This window comes from Oncorhynchus masou, chromosome 12 (genome assembly GCF_036934945.1).
Source record: "Oncorhynchus masou masou isolate Uvic2021 chromosome 12, UVic_Omas_1.1, whole genome shotgun sequence".
NCBI classification, from domain to species: domain Eukaryota; kingdom Metazoa; phylum Chordata; class Actinopteri; order Salmoniformes; family Salmonidae; genus Oncorhynchus; species Oncorhynchus masou.
In genome coordinates this window covers 31,661,935-31,678,901 of record NC_088223.1, presented here as the reverse complement: position 1 = coordinate 31,678,901, position 16,967 = coordinate 31,661,935, and the positions used below count along the sequence as shown (strand labels likewise).

The 16,967-nt window shown below is 38.8% G+C and overlaps 1 protein-coding gene across 2 annotated transcripts in view; it reads left to right on the top strand.

The window, feature by feature from the left end:
• The first annotated feature begins 782 nt into the window (after positions 1-782).
• The window catches only part of LOC135549852 (ras/Rap GTPase-activating protein SynGAP-like), a 73,214-nt gene continuing 57,029 nt past the window's right edge, over positions 783-16,967 (top strand). The window contains exons 1-2 of one of the 2 annotated variants that reach the window (XM_064980194.1): positions 783-911; positions 3,964-4,081. In XM_064980194.1, coding sequence (XP_064836266.1) covers positions 870-911; positions 3,964-4,081 — 160 coding nt within the window. In that variant the 5' untranslated portion in view covers positions 783-869. The remainder of the gene's footprint in view (positions 912-3,963; positions 4,082-16,967) is intronic. The other variant, XM_064980193.1, reaches the window with a different exon arrangement.

Genomic DNA, 16,967 nt, shown 5'->3' with positions numbered 1-16,967 from the left:
GACATGCATTGTGAACCTTGGGATCTTATATAGACAGGTGTGTGCCTTTCCAAATCATGTCCAATCAATGTAATTTACCACAGGTGGACTCCAATCAAGTTGTAGCAACATCTCAGGGATGATAAATGGAAACAGGATGCACCTGAGCTCAATTTAGTCTTTTAGCAAAGAATCTGAATACTTATCTAAATAAGATATTTTGTATTTTTTGCCATTAAAATGTAAATTAAAAAAAAATATATAAGGTTTTGCTTTGTTATTATGTGGTATTGTGTGTAGATTGATGAGTAAAATTATTTAATCAATTAAGATTTAGGCTGTAATGTAACAAAATGTGGAAAAGGGGAAGGGGTCTGAATACTTTCTGAATGCACTGTATACCACAGCCTTCAGCCAATCAGCATTCAGGGCTCGAACCACCCAGTTTATAATCAAATACTTTTGGTGAGCCTTGTCCAATCCAGAACAGCCCATTGGGTCAGGAAGCAGTTTCTGTATCGTGAGGCAGCACATAGATATAGCATAGAGGTCTCTCTCTTTCTTTGTCAAAAGACACCACTGTCTTTCTATCTCATGGAAGTTTCTGAATTGAGGATAGGTCTATTTTATTTTTACGACAATCCGTAAACCTGATTGCCAACTCTATTTACGGCAAACTCTGCTGCTACCTCCTGGAGAAAATAATTGTTTTGTTTTTCTGCCACTGCCAATTGTGCTATTGATGCCAGTTTTTGTTAAAATGTTTCAATTAACAAATTCCTCTTATCTCATTCTTAGATGGAATTTGTGCCTCCCCCTTGTCCTCGCGGCCCCAGACCCCTTCCAATGGCCTGGATTATGATCCCCCGGGTTGGAACCCATGTCGATCGATGAGAACTGGGAGTCAGCGCTACATGTTTGACCAGGAGGAGGTAGGATGAATACCTCCATCTTGTTCACAAGAGACAAGCACATGCAGGACATGGAACACAGTCCTGCTGATTTTCATTTATCCCAAGCTCTTAATTGGTCAGTGAATATATTTGATTGACTAGACTAGAGAGTCCACATTGAGCTCTGAAGTATTTACCTATATGGGTATGGTGCACCTAACCCCTGTTTGGATCGGAGTGTTGTCTCTAACCAATAAAGGTACAGTTTGTTTTATATAGATCATTTGAGTATCCAGACTAGGTCCTACTTTATTCTGTTACCTATTAAAGGTGATGTGTTTAAACGTTATAACGCTACTAGAGAGAGTCCATACACCAGACTACCTAGGTCTTTTTCAGTCTAGGATTGAGGGACAGGGGTGAGAAACAAGGTATCAAATCAGATCTTTTCACATCAGAGCTCATTTAAAGCTGATCTGATTGACCAAAAGACCAATTAGTGAAACAAATATCAGAATTGGGCTGCCTGGGTAAACGCAGCCATAGAGATCCACATCAGACCCCTAGCTCCGTTCTAATTATTCAATTATATTTCTATTAAATTCTATACGTTTCCATTAGGTCCAAGTGGGGGTTATTGAAGTATTTAGTTAATAAGCGGTGTCTCATCGAGTGGTTATGAACATATTTAAGGAATTGTTGTTGTAAAGAACAGCAAGCATGTTATTGTATTATACAATTTTTTACATTTGTTTTTGTATTATCTTTCCCCCCATTTGAATACTCCTTTTTTACAGATCATACATATACAGACTGATGAAATTAGTACAAGCTAAAGCATTGATGATGCAATGCAATATATTTATTGTGTTTTATTAGTTCCGATTAGGACAGTGGAAGTAGACAAATTTGTGGATTGAAGTAATCAATCAAAAAAGCTACTAATTGAAAAAATAAATACATTTCCGCTCTGGGCAGACGCAGTTTAATAATACAACACGGTGCAGTCCATATGTGAGAGCTGATGTCCCAAAACTAGCCACTGGAGGGAGACATTATTCAACAATACAATGAGGTATTGTACTGTTTAAAGTACAGTTGTCTTGCAAAGACTTAGACTTATCTTAGATTCAACTTAATAGATCTTATAAGTCAATTGGGATGAAAATGTGTCATTGCTAACGTTACTATTTCTACACTTTTTTTGTGTTGTTTTCTGCTACTTACTATGACACAGTATTACAATGCCAATGTCACTGGTAACTCACATCACCTGTCTGGGGAAATACCTGTGAGAGAAGGTATTTCAGACCACTCGCTTGTCCTTTCACTGTCCCTTAGCCAAGGTCTCTTTGCCCCAGCTAACAGCAGAACCCACTAAACATAATGTACAGTAGCTCTTCAAGTTCATTGAGGTTGTGCTGAACCATCTACTTTTCTCTCTGTGGTATTTCATGTTGTCAAACAACTATGTATAGTAAAATGATCTCCATGCAATATGTCGGATGTAATATGTGAACTCAATGCAATATCTGGGAAAATGTCACAATTTCAGAGTTACAGGATCAACAAAGCTACTAGTGTTTATAGGGAGGATAGGGGACATAAGAACGGCTCACAAATGAAATATGACATTTAATACAGTACAGTATGTGCTGCATGGTTTTGAAGGTCGCAGTAAATTACAGTATATGATAAATTAATATTTTCAGATACAAGGTCAGTAGTACTGATATTAAAGGGATATTTGTATCTCTGAAGTGTACATAGTTGCTAAAGAGACTTGAGTTGCCTCCGCTGTCACGATTTCATAATGAAATTGACACAAGACTGATGGTTACTAATACAATGAATTACGTTAAAGCTGTGGTCTGGAATTTGGAAATCTGTTCAATTGTCATTTATATGGTCATTGAAATGAATGGATATTTATTTACAGATTGATTCCTAAAGAATATTACTTATAAATGCATCATGAGCTTAGCACAACCTTCTTCTTCCTTTTAATAACCCACATAAAGATATACAATGACATACGGTTATATTGTTTAAAAGCAACAAAAACATAAACAATGTACATTTTCTAAATGTGTTAAAGGGTCATGTGGATGTCACAGACTGTCTATGAGTTTGAGAAGGGTTACATTTCCCTCTCCCCATCCTAAAGGCTGTATACCGATACACATGGCAGTTTGTTTTATTAAATACCTGAATGTAGCTTTAACCCCAACCTGCTATTCACTTTGTCTCTGTGTGACACAAATAGTTAACAAAGTGCTTCTAGGTAAGGCTTTGCGTGTTCAAAAGGAACTTGACCTTTCACCTCTGTAAACCACATTGGGAATGTGTTGTTCTAGCCTTTACTTTAAGTGTGGGTGGAAAATGCCCTTGGTCCTTGAGACAGTCAACTCTCAAAGGTTTAGATTTCAGAAGGGTAGGTTTTCAGCTTTGAGCTTTATTATGTTAAATTCTGTATATATATTAAGTCATATGAAGGTAACTGAACATTTTACACCATGAAATGGACATAAATAAAATAATAAAAACATGTAGCAGTGTTACCCAACTAACTTTTTCTTATACAGTATATGCTCTGGTTTGATATGATCATTTAGCGTAAATGAAATTATCCATTTAACATAAATTAAATTATTTAAGATCCTGTACAATCACTTTTTTATTGCAGGACAACAGCTAAAGAAGTGAGACTTTAGTGCCCAACGCCAGTGATTTCTAAATCAAATCAAATCACATTTTATTTGTCACATACACATGGTTAGCAGATGTTAATGCGAGTGTAGCAAAATGCTTGTGCTTCTAGTTCCGACAATGCAGTGATAACCAACAAGTAATCTAACTAACAATTCCAAAACTACTGTCTTATACACACAAATGTAAGGGGATAAAGAATATGTACATAAAGATATATGAATGAGTGATGGTACAGAGCAGCAGAGGCAAGATACAGTAGATGGTATTGAGTACAGTATGTAGGGAAGGTCCTAGTAGGAGGGATGAACGGGTGTGGAGTGACCAAGTTACAATCTGAACAATTTACTTTGACCTCTCTGACCCTCTGTTCCGACCATAGGTTCACCCTTTACTAATGCGTGAGCGTCGCTCAGGGTCTCAGCGCAGTGAGCGCACCAAGCTGCTCCGAAGGACAGTCAGTGTGCCGGTGGAGGGGAGACATCAACACCCTGAGATAGGTATGTGGAACATATATCCCGAAAAGATTTGTACTGGATTACAAAGTGAAAAGTATATAAATACATTGCAGTTATATAGCACCAATTAAAATACATTGTTTTTAATGTTTCTGGGTATCTGCAAGCTCTCTTTTAAGTACATGCATGCTTGCAGTTCCCAATCCATTGTATTTGTTAGGAGTCGATTTAAATACACCACTATGAAAGCATGCTGTTGGTTACCATTCGGCATTGCATTCCTTCTCTGTGCCTTTTATGTGTCAATCAAATCAAATGATATATCATAAACCATCAATAGCTCACATTCATGTTTATACCTTAAATAAATAAGAAGTGCCCACTTGCAGTTTGTAGTCTTTTGTTGTTGAAGTGATGCATTGACATGATGCACTACAGTATGTCAAACAACAATTTGACCGTATTGGTATTTGTCAGGTTCAAAATATTATAAAATGTTTCTTTATACTATTGTGCTGGAAGCATAGAATAGTTCAATTATTTAAATAGATTTGTAATTAAACTGCACCATGAAACAAGCTAAGCGTTCCCTGATTGCTGGTTTAGAGAAAATCTCCTTTCCAATGGTCAGTGTTAGCATGTACGTATGCCGTAATCAAATACAGAGATGAAGAAATGCGTATGGAAAACAATAATTTTATGAATTTCGGAATTAAATGCCTATAATTGTGCCTCTAAGAATAAATCTATTGGCTTTGTTGATACAATTGTTAATACTCTGTAGCCTGTACATTAGTTGGTGGGTCGTTCCACCAATTCGCTGCCTTTTGATACATCTAATTAGCATAATCTAGAAGAAAAGGAAATGCACAACTATTTAGGCGAGGTGCTGGCTAGCGGAGTAGAAAACTTGAAAATAAAAGAGAGTCGCACACTCTAGGAGCTCAGATGCAATAATGTAATTACCAACGTTTCGACAGCCAATGCTGTCTTCATCAGGGTATAGTCACAAACACTGCGGGATGACTCGTTTATATAGTGTCAAAAGACACGTGTCTGTAATCATGGCCAAGAGTGGCCTAATATCATTGGTTAATTATCAAATATTAAAATGGCATACAAAGAACAGCATACAAACAACAAATGGATAGCATACGATCATAAATTCATTTTCGACTACACAAGCTTACAAACAATTACAATGGCAAAGTCACAATAATCACAAGAACAGCTTCAGATCAAAGTCTATGTTGAGACCTAAGGGAACAAGGGTCTTTAAGTTAAAGATCCAGGCAGCCTCTCATTTTAACAATAAATTATCAAGGTCACCCCCTCTCCTGGGAGGGTGACATGCTCGATGCCAATATAACACAGAGACGAAATCGAGTGGCCTGCCTCCAAGAAGTGGGCCACAACTGGGTAAGTAAAGTTTTTACACCTAATGGTGCTACGATGCTCTGAGATACGTACTTTTAATTTGCGCTTTGTTTTACCCACATAATTTTTACCACAAGGACAAGTTATAAGATAAATAACTGCCTTAGTGGAGCACGTAATAACACCTTTGATTGGGATCGATTTCCCTGTTTGTGGGTGTTTGAAGGATCTACATTTATAAGTGCCATTGCATTGAGCACAGCCATTACATTTGTAATTTCCATCTAGTAGGGGCGCAAATAGACATTGTTCAGGAATATCTTGGGGTGGTAAATCAGAGTGTACCAATTGGGCTCTGAGATTTCTGCCCAGTGAGAATACGACCAAGGGAAGGTCCGAAAACACATTACCGAGACTATCATCGGATTTTAGAATGTGCCAATGTTTGTGAACAATTCCCTTAATTTGTTCAGAACACTTTGAATAGCGGGTAGTTAGAACACAATAAATTGTCTTTTTGCGAGACTGACCTTGAAAAAGGTCATGTCTCGTTTTGTTTTGAATTTTCTCAATATTTCTGTCAAAATCGGATTGTTTTTTGCAAATTCTTTTGATTAGACAGAATTGGCTGTATGGCAAACTATTTTTCAAGGGAAGTGGGTGACAACTATCAGCCCTCAACAAACTGTTACGATCAGTAGGCTTCCTGTAAAGATCAGTGTATAGAACATTATCTTCACACAAGATCAGAAGATCAAGAAAACTGATTTGACGTGTATCTAATTGCATAGTAAATCTCAAATGATCAGAACAGGAGTTAAGAAAAGCATGGAATGCCTGGAGCTGTTTTGCAAATATCATCAATATACCGTTTCCAAATAATGACGTTGGCAAGAAAACATTTTTGAGAGGATTGAAAATAGACTGTTTCTCTATGTAACCCACATACAAATTAGCATAGTTAGGAACCATGGGGGATCCCATAGCACTACCCTTCGTCTGAATAAAGAAAGCATTTAGAAACATGAAATAGTTATGTGTGAGTACTATTTCAGCCAATGTTATAATGCAGGCACTGGAAGGTAGTTCATTAGGGTCACATTGCAGAAGAAAATGTTCCATAGCTTCAATACCGCCCTCGTGTGGAATATTTGTGTATAACGGCTCAACATCAAAAGTAACTAACAAGGTATTCTCAGGGACAGGATCAAGAGATTCAATGATAGAGATCATACTGCTGATCTAATTAGCATAACAAAAAATCCCTATAAAATGTGTCAGTTCAAATCCAATCAAATCATTGTATTTGTCATTGTATTTGTCAAACGCGCCGAATACAACACCTTACAGTGAAATCCTTACTTACAAGCCCATAATTTACAATTCAGTAAGTAAGTGTTAAGTAAAAAATAGAAAATAAAAGTAACAAATAATTAAACAGCAACAGGAAAATAACAATAGCGAGGCTATATACAGGGGGTACCGGTACAGAGTCAATGTGTGGGGGCAGCGGTACGTCGAGATAGTTACTTTAACTCTTAACTACTGTACATGTACATTTTACCTCAATTATGTCTAGACAATAAACAGACAGTAGCACCAGCATAAAAGAGGGGGTGGAGGGTAATGCAAATAGTCTGGGTAGCCCTTTGATTACCTATTCAGAAGTCTTATGGCTGGGGGGTAGAAGCTGTTAAGAATCCTTTTGGACCGAGACTTGGCACTCTGGTACCACTTGCTGTGCGGTAGCAGAGAGAACAGTCTAGGATTAGGGTGGTTGGAGTCCTCTGACACCACCTGGTATAGAGGTCCTGGGTGGCAGGAAGCTTGGCTGTACGCACTACCCTCTGTAGTGCCTTTCGGACAGAAGTCGAGCAGTTGCCATACCAGGCTGTGATGCAACCACCAGCTCTCGATGGTGCAGCTGTAGATCCTTTTGAGGATCTGAGGACCCATGCCAAATCTTTTCAGTCTCCTGAGGGGGAATAGGCTTTGTCCTGCCCTCTTCACGACTGTCATGGTGTGCTTGGACCATGTTAGTTTGTTGGTGATGTGGACACCAAGGAACTTCAAGCTCTCAACCTGATACACTACAGCACCGTCGATGAGAATCGGGGAGTGCTCGGTCCTCCTTTTCCTGTAGTCCACAATCATCTCCTTTGTCTTGATCCCGTTGAGGGAGAGGTTGTTGTCCTGCCACCACACGGCCAGGTCTCTGACCTCCTCCCTATAGAGTGTCTCATCGTTGTCGGTGATCAGGCCTAAGCTAGAGATATCTGTTTGTTTTTTTGCATTGGATACAACTAAATCCACCGCATCCACTGATGTTGCACTTCCGCATCTGCAGTGAAATGTGACAGAGCTAGAGTGGTGTTGTTCAGATAATGAGACATCCCAATACTCGGTCTTCCCAGAAAAATCATCTGTAGCGTCCAAACAAACTATTACTCCTCTGATGAGACTTCTCGTGATCACGGTGTTCCCCGTTTTGCTGTACAACCCCCACAAGAGTCTTACAGCCGATCTGCTTACTTCTGTCTGCGTATTTCTGTCTGCTACTTCTGTAGCGTCTGAACAGTTTGGGCCACAAACTAATATCCCTCTGTGGAAAGGTGAGGCTCTCAGGAACACGTACATGTCTGAATGTCCCCTGGTATCAGTTGAAAACATTTACAGTATATACAGTGCTTTCACAAAGTATTCAGACCCCTTCACTTTTCCACATTACAGCCTTATTGAAAAATGTATTAAATGTGTTTTTCCTCTCAACAATCTACATACAAATACCCCATAATGACAAAGCAAAAACGTTTTTAGAAATGTTTGCTTATGTATTTGGTTGAAGAGCCTTTGGCAGAGATTATAGCCTCATGTCTTCTTGGGTAAGACTCTACAAGCTTGGCACACCTGTATATGGGGAGTTTCTCCCATTAATATCTGTATATCCTCTCAAGCTCTGTCTAGTTAGATGGGGAGCATCTATTTTTTCTCCAGAGATGTTCGATCGGGTTCAAGTCCGGGCTCTGGCTGGGCCACTCAAGGACCTTCAGAGAATTATCCTGAAGCCACTCATGCGTTGTCTTGGCTGTGTGCTTTGGGTTGTTGTCCTGTAGGAAGGTGAACCTTCGGCCCAGTTCTCTGGAGCAGGTTTTCATTAAGGATCTCTCTGTACTTTGCTTCGTTCATCTTTCCCTCGACCCTAACTAGTCTCCCAGTCCCTGCCGCTGAAAAATCTCCTCACAGCATGATGCTGCCACCACCATGATTCACTGTATGGATGTTGCCAGGTTTCCTCCAGAGGTGACACTTGGCATTCAGGCAAAAGAGTTCAATATTGGTTTCATCAGACCAGAGAATCTTGTTTCACATGGTCTGAGAGTCTTTAGGTGCCTTTTCACAAACTCCAAGCGGCCTGTCATGTGCCTTTTACTGAGGAGTGGCTTCCATCTGGTCACTCTACCATAAAAGCCTAATTGGTTGAGTGCTGCAGAGATGGTTGTCCTTATGGAAGATTCTCCCATCTCCACAGAGGAGCTGAAGAGCTCTATCAGAGTGACCATTGGGTTCTTGGTCACCTCTCTGACAAAGTCCCCTTTCCCCTGACTGCTCAGTTTGGGCAGGAGACCAGCTCTATTAAGAATCTTGGTTCCAAACATCTTCCATTTAAGAATGATGAAGGCCACTGTGTTCTTGGGCACCTTCAATCAGGCAGAAATATGTTGGTACCCTTCCCCAGATCTGTGCCTTGACACAATCCTTTCTCTGAGCTGTACAGATAATTCCTTCAATCTCGTGGCTTAGTTTTTTCTCTGACATGCACTGTCAACTGTGTATATAGACAGGTATGTGCCTTTCCAAATTATGTCTAATCAATTAAATTTACTACAGGTGGATTCCAATCAAGTTGTAAAAAGGATGATCAGTGGAAACAGGTGTCACGATCGTAGTATGGAGGAGACCAAAGCGCAGCGTGATGTGAATACATCTTTTTAATGAAAGACAAAAAACACAAAGTACACTAAACAAACAAACAAACAAAATAACAAGACGAACGTGACCGCTATCAAAACGGAGTGCAAACATGCAACATCACATAGACAATAACCCATGAAATACCCAAGAAGATGGCTGCTTAAATATGGTTCCCAATCAGAGACAACGATAAACACCTGCCTCTAATGGAGAACCAATCTAGGCAACTATAGACCTACATAAACACCTAGATGGAAAACAACCCATAAATCTACAAAAAACCCTAGACAGTACAAAACCCTAGATGAGACAAATACACACATACCACCCTCGTCACACCCTGACCTAACCAGAATATATAAAGAAAACAAAGAATACTCTGGTCAGGGCGTGACAACAGGATGCACCTGATTTCAATTTTGAGTCTCATAGCAAAGGGTCTGAATAGTTATGTAAATAATTTATTTCTGTTTTTTACTTTGAATAAATTTGCAAACATTTCTGAAAACCTGTTTTCACTTTGTCATCATGGGGTATTGTGTGTACATTAAAATATTAAAAATATACATATTTTAGAATAGGGCTGTAATGTAACAAAATTTAGAAAAAGTCAAGGGGTCTGAATACTTTCCGAATGCAATGTAAACCGCTGTGAAATATATTTTCCATTAACAAAAATATTGTATTTTCAGCTGTTTGAAGCTGGTATACAAAGACGAGAGTAAAAGACAAAAACAAAACTTAAAAACCTGGAAGCATAGAAATAACGCAAATAGAACAGATCTACCGCTACTTAGACTTGCTTTCTATGAGAATGACAGATGTATAACTTGAATTTTGCAACTTCAAAAGTTACATATTGCAGCTTTAAGTACCAAATAAAGTAACAATATTAATAATTTAATCTTATATCAGCCATGAATGCCCTGACAGGGGAAATAGAAGCTTGTTGTATTCAACAGGGTGGGGCAGTTTAAGCAAGATTTAAAAAAGTCTAGAAATGTTTTAACAGTTTCATGTTGTCTATCTAGGCTGTCTATCTATGGGTAACAGGGTTGATGAGTCATGCTTGACTCACTCAGTTTTCCACCACAAAACACTAGAAAATGGCCAAAAATAGTAGAACCAGATCACCTGCTTTTACGCTATGATTTGACTATTAGATGTTCAATGTTTCTTTAAACAAATATAAAAATAAATAAGGAGTAGTTTCACTATATTAAAATGAGAGTTCAGTTCACATGAAAGAGTTGACCTTAAAATTAGGAAAACATATATAAATATTTTTTACTTTGTCCATGTGGTCAATATTCATTGACTATAACAGACTTTTCAAATTCAATATTGCTGCACAATTTCTACTTAAGATATCAAATGGACCCAAAAGGCACGCATTTTATTGGAAGAACAACCCTGGTACATTTGTATATTCTGAATTAGAGATTCTGTATTTGTAGAAAATAGTTTTTCCGATTTATCTAGTACCCCATGGGATTGGCTGGTGGTGGTAATGTGCAATTATGAACATTAACCTTTTTTTCTAATTCAACAGTATTTGTGAGTGGGTTTCACAGTGGGAATGCAATATGTAATCATGTAATTAATGATGGAACGAATAAGTTATTTTCCCCCATCAACAATTAATGCCGGCTATTTTATTAGTGGTTCACAAATTCTTCACCTTTAAATGTCCTGTTATTCTATGTAGATGAAATGTTTTTGCTTGTCAGCTAAATGGGTTTTGTTAAAAACACAGCTTCTGAAATGACATTACACGATCTGAATCCAGAGTCCCAAAACAAACAAAGATGTGACATGAGAACCACGTCCATGCATGCTATTGCAACTTGACTACAGTCTGTCTCATTTTTACCCAACTTTAAACCAAAACGCAATTACATGGTTTAAAGTTTTGCTGATTTCACATTGAATTGACGTCCGCCAACAACAAACTAAATATTGGACGGAGGTCTGTGCCCAGTGGGAGAGCATTCAGTTCTGCCTTAAAAAAATATTAAGAACAGCCATGACAGAGTGACCAGGTGAATGTCATGACATGACAGAGTGACCAGGTGAATACAGGTGAAAGCTATGATCCCTTATTAATTCAACTGTCTCTTGTTAAATCCACTTCAATCAGTTTAGATGAAGGGGAGGGGACAGGTTAAAGAAAGATTTTTAAGCCTTGAGACAATTGAGACATGGACTGTGTATGTGTGCCAGTCAGAGGGTGAATGGGCAAGACAAAAGATTTAAGGGGCTTTGGATGAGGTATAGTAGAAGGTGCCAGGCGCACCACTTTGTGTCAAGAACTGCAACGCTTCTGGGTTATACATGCTCAACCGTTTCCCGTTTGTATCAACACTTGTTAAGCAATTGTTGAGCATTTACAACTGATTAAATGTAGATTGTTTGTCACTGGCCTACACATTGTCAAATTCTTTACAAATGAATTACAAATCAATAGCTGAAATGTCTTGAGTTAACCCTTTATGTTATGGCAATCCTTAATACTTTCTGGAGTATGAATGTGCTTAACAAGTCTTAATAAGTTGCATGGACTCACTCTGTGTGCAATTAAAGAGCTTAACATGACTTTTGAGTGACTACCTCATCTCTGTACACCACACATGCAATTATCTGTAAGGTCCCTCAGTCGAGCAGTGAATTTCAAACACAGATTCAACCACATAGACCAGGGAGGTTTTCCAATGTCTCGCATTGGCTGTGATAGGAGAAAACGGAGGATGGAACAACATTGTAGTAACTCCACAATACTAACCTAATTGACAGAGTGAAAACAAGGTAGCCTGTACAGAATTAAAATATTACAAAACATACTTGCTGTTTGAAACAAGGCACTAAAGTAATACTGCAAAAAAGTTGGCAAATCAATTAACTTTTTGGCCTGAATACAAAGTGTTATGTTTGTTTTGTGGCAAATCCAATGCAACATTACTGAGTACCACTCTCCATATATCAAGCATTGTGGTGGCTGCATCATGTTATGGGAATGCTTGCAATAATTTTTCTGACTTAGGAGTTTTTCTGGATAAAAAAATGTATGGAATGGAGCTAAGCACAGGCCAAATCCCTAGAGGATTTTTTTCAGTCTGCTCTTCATAAGACACTGGGAGTTGAATTCACCTTTCAGCAGGACTATAATCTAAAACACAATGCCAAATCTACACTGGAGTTGCTTACCAAGAAGACATTGAATGTTGGCCCAGTTACACTTTTGACCTAAATCTACTTGAAAATCTATTGGAAGACCTGAAAATGGTTGTCTAGCAGTGATCAACAACCAATTTGACAGAGCTTGACGGGTTTTGAAAAGAACAATGGGCAAATGTTGCACAATCCAGTTGTGGAAAGCTCTTATTAAGAGACTTTTCCAGAAAGACACTCAGCTGTAATCACTGCCAATGGTGCATCTACAAAGTATTGACTCAGAGGTGTGAACATTTTCTAAAAACATGTTTTCACTTTTTCATTATGGGGTATTTGTTTTATTTATTTTTTATTTAACTAGACAAGTCAGTTAAGAACAAATTCTTATTTATAATGACGGCCTACCTCAGCCAAACCCTATCCTGGACGATGCTGGGCCAATTGTGCACTGCCCTATGGGACTCCCAATCATGGCCGGTTGTGATACAGCCTGGAATTGTGTGTAGATGGGTGACAGAAAATATACATTTTACCCATTTTGAATTCAGGCTGTAACAACAAAATGTGTAATAAGTGAAGGGGTATGAATACTTTCTGAAAGCACACGCACACACACACACACGCACACACAAACGCGCGCACACACACACACACACACACACACACACACACACACACACACACACACACACACACACACACACACACACACACACACACACACACACACACACACAGCAATCATTATTGGATTTGATGTCCAGGACTCTTGCATTTGCAGCACAAGACAGAAGAACGCCATCACAAGTTTTACACATCAACAGTGTACCGTGATCGGTTTGAATCTGTACTTTAACAATATTATACAATGAATTGGACCCCGTTTGTGGAAAAAAAAGCAGCTCTTGTGCCAAACGAAGTACTACACTGCCCGTTTTAAACTAGAATGTATGAAATACATACAAATCAAAACTTAACTGTACATCAGTTCAAACATGCTCTCTGTCTCGTAATGCATGAATGCTTTTATGCTTTTACACTGAAATCAAGTTTTGATGAAATAGGGTAATGCACAAATCGAATGTGAGTTTTTTGTCTTGATTGACTGTTGTCTTAATCCGCTGACAAGTGTCCTTGTGTCCCACTGAGCTTACAAACTACCCATGAATGATGAGCACCGATAAGCCTTGATATGTATATGAAAATAGGCTGTGTGTGTGTGAGTGTGTGTGTGTGTGTGTGTGTGTGTGTGTGTGTGTGTGTGTGTGTGTGTGTGTGTGTGTGTGTGTGTGTGTGTGTGTGTGTGTGTGTGTGTGTGTGTGTGTGTGTGTGTGTGTGTGTGTGTGTGTGTGTGTGTGTGTGCGCGAGACACATGTAAAATAATGAATTATAATATAGTGGGGAAAAGAGTTCAGTCGAAGAAAGTATAATCATACTGCAACATCACCGAGGACAGATCTCATCTCTCTCCTGATGGTAACCATAGTAATAACCAGACTGAAGTCTGTTAAATAGTAATAGATTTTTCTATGACTCTTGTGGATGCTGTTAAAAATATTTGTTGGTCTGATGTGATTAATGAGGAGCATCCAGACACTGCACTTGATGAATTTATGAAATTGCTTCTTCCAATTATTGATAAACATGCACCTGTTAATTAAGAAACTGACTGTTAGAACTGTTAAGGCTCCATGGATTGATTAGGAATTGAAAAACTGTATAGTTGAAAGAGATGGGGCAAAAGGAGTGGCTAATAAGTCTGGCTGCACATCTGACTGGCTTACTTGCTGAAAATTGGGAAATTATGTGACTAAACTTAACAAAAAAAGAAGAAACTGTATCATGAAGTCAAGATCAATGATATAAAGATTGATGGAAAAAAAACTTTGTAGTACTTTTAAATGAAATTATGGGCAGAAAGACAAATTCAACTCCATCTTTCATCAAATCAGATGGCTTATTCATTATGAAACTATTTGATGTTGGCAATTATTGTAATGATTATTTCATTGGAAAAGTGGGCATACAGTGCCTTGCGAAAGTATTCGGCCCCCTTGAACTTTGCGACCTTTTGCCACATTTCAGGCTTCAAACATAAAGATATAAAACTGTATTTTTTTGTGAAGAATCAACAACAAGTGGGACACAATCATGAAGTGGAACGACATTTATTGGATATTTCAAACTTTTTTAACAAATCAAAAACTGAAAAATTGGGCGTGCAAAATTATTCAGCCCCCTTAAGTTAATACTTTTTAGCGCCACCTTTTGCTGCGATTACAGCTGTAAGTCGCTTGGGGTATGTCTCTATCAGTTTTGCACATCGAGAGACTGAAATTTTTTCCCATGCCTCCTTGCAAAACAGCTCGAGCTCAGTGAGGTTGGATGGAGAGCATTTGTGAACAGTAGTTTTCAGTTCTTTCCACAGATTCTCGATTGGATTCAGGTCTGGACTTTGACTTGGCCATTCTAACACCTGGATATGTTTATTTTTGAACCATTCCATTGTAGATTTTGGTTTATGTTTTGGATCATTGTCTTGTTGGAAGACAAATCTCCGTCCCAGTCTCAGGTCTTTTGCAGACTCCATCAGGTTATCTTCCAGAATGGTCCTGTATTTGGCTCCATCCATCTTCCCATCAATTTTAACCATCTTCCCTGTCCCTGCTGAAGAAAAGCAGGCCCACACCATGATGCTGCCACCACCATGTTTGACAGTGGGTATGGTGTGGTCAGGGTGATGAGCTGTGTTGCTTTTACGCCAAACATAACGTTTTGCATTGTTGCCAAAAAGTTCAATTTTGGTTTCATCTGACCAGAGCACCTTCTTCCACATGTTTGGTGTGTCTCCCAGGTGGCTTGTGGCAAACTTTAAACAACACGTTTTATGGATATCTTTAAGGAATGGCTTTCTTCTTGCCACTCTTCCATAAAGGCCAGATTTATGCAATATATGACTGATTGTTGTCCTATGGACAGAGTCTCCCACCTCAGCTGTAGATCTCTGCAGTTCATCCAGAGTGATCATGGGCCTCTTGGCTGCATCTCTGATCAGTCTTCTCCTTGTATGAGCTGAAAGTTTAGAGGGACGGCCTGGTCTTGGTAGATTTGCAGTGGTCTGATACTCCTTCCATTTCAATATTATCGCTTGCACAGTGCTCCTTGGGATGTTTAAAGCTTGGGAAATCTTTTTGTATCCAAATCCGGCTTTAAACTTCTTCACAACTGTATCTCGGACCTGCCTGGTGTGTTCCTTGTTCTTCATGATGCTCTCTGCGCTTTTAACGGACCTCTGAGACTATCACAGTGCAGGTGCATTTATACGGAGACTTGATTACACACAGGTGGATTGTATATATCATCATTAGTCATTTAGGTCAACATTGGATCATTCAGAGATCCTCACTGAACTTCTGGAGAGAGTTTGCTGCACTGAAAGTAAAGGGGCTGAATAATTTTGCACGCCCAATTTTTCAGTTTTGATTTGTTAAAAAAGTTTGAAATATCCAATAAATGTTGTTCCACTTCATGATTGCGTCCCACTTGTTGTTGATTCTTCACAAAAAAATATGGTTTTATATCTTTATGTTTGAAGCCTGAAATGTGGCAAAAGGTCGCAAAGTTCAAGGGGGCCGAATACTTTTGCAAGGCACTGTACTTAGGCAGAAAATGCCAGCAATGAACAGTGAGCAATTATATTCATGCATAAAAAACTAATCATGAAAAAAAGCATTGCAAGTTTGAATTTTGTAAAGTTAGTGTGGGAGAGGTGGGAAAATTATTGTTATCGATCAATAATGACAAACCTCCTGGCATTGACAACTTAGATGGAAAGCTACTGAGGATGGTAGCTGACTCTATAACCACTCCTATTTGTCATATCTTTAATCTGAGCATAGAGGAAAGTCTTTGCCCTCAGGACTGGAGGGAAGCCAAAGTAATTCCACTACCCGAGAGTGTTAAAGCGGCCTTTACTGGTTCTAACAGTAGACCTATAAGCTTGCTGCCAACTCTTAGCAAACTGCTGGAAAGAAATGTGTTTGACCAAATACAATGCTATTACTCTGTGAACAAATTAACAACAGACTTTCAGCATGCTTATAGAGAAGGGCACTCAACATGTACTGCACTGACACAAATGACTGATGATTGGTTGAAAGAAAATGATAATAAGAAGATTGTGGGAGCTGTACTGTTAGATTTCAGTGCAGCCTTTGATATTATTGGCCATAACCTGTTGTTGAAGAATCATATGTGTTATGGCTTTTCAACATGAGTTGAAAAGCCTCTGAATCCACAATATGGCAATCTATCTAATAGAACTCAAAGGGTTTTCTATAATGGAAGCTTCTCAAATGTCAAACATGTAAAGCGTGGTCTACAGCAGGGCAGCTCTCTAGGCCCTCTA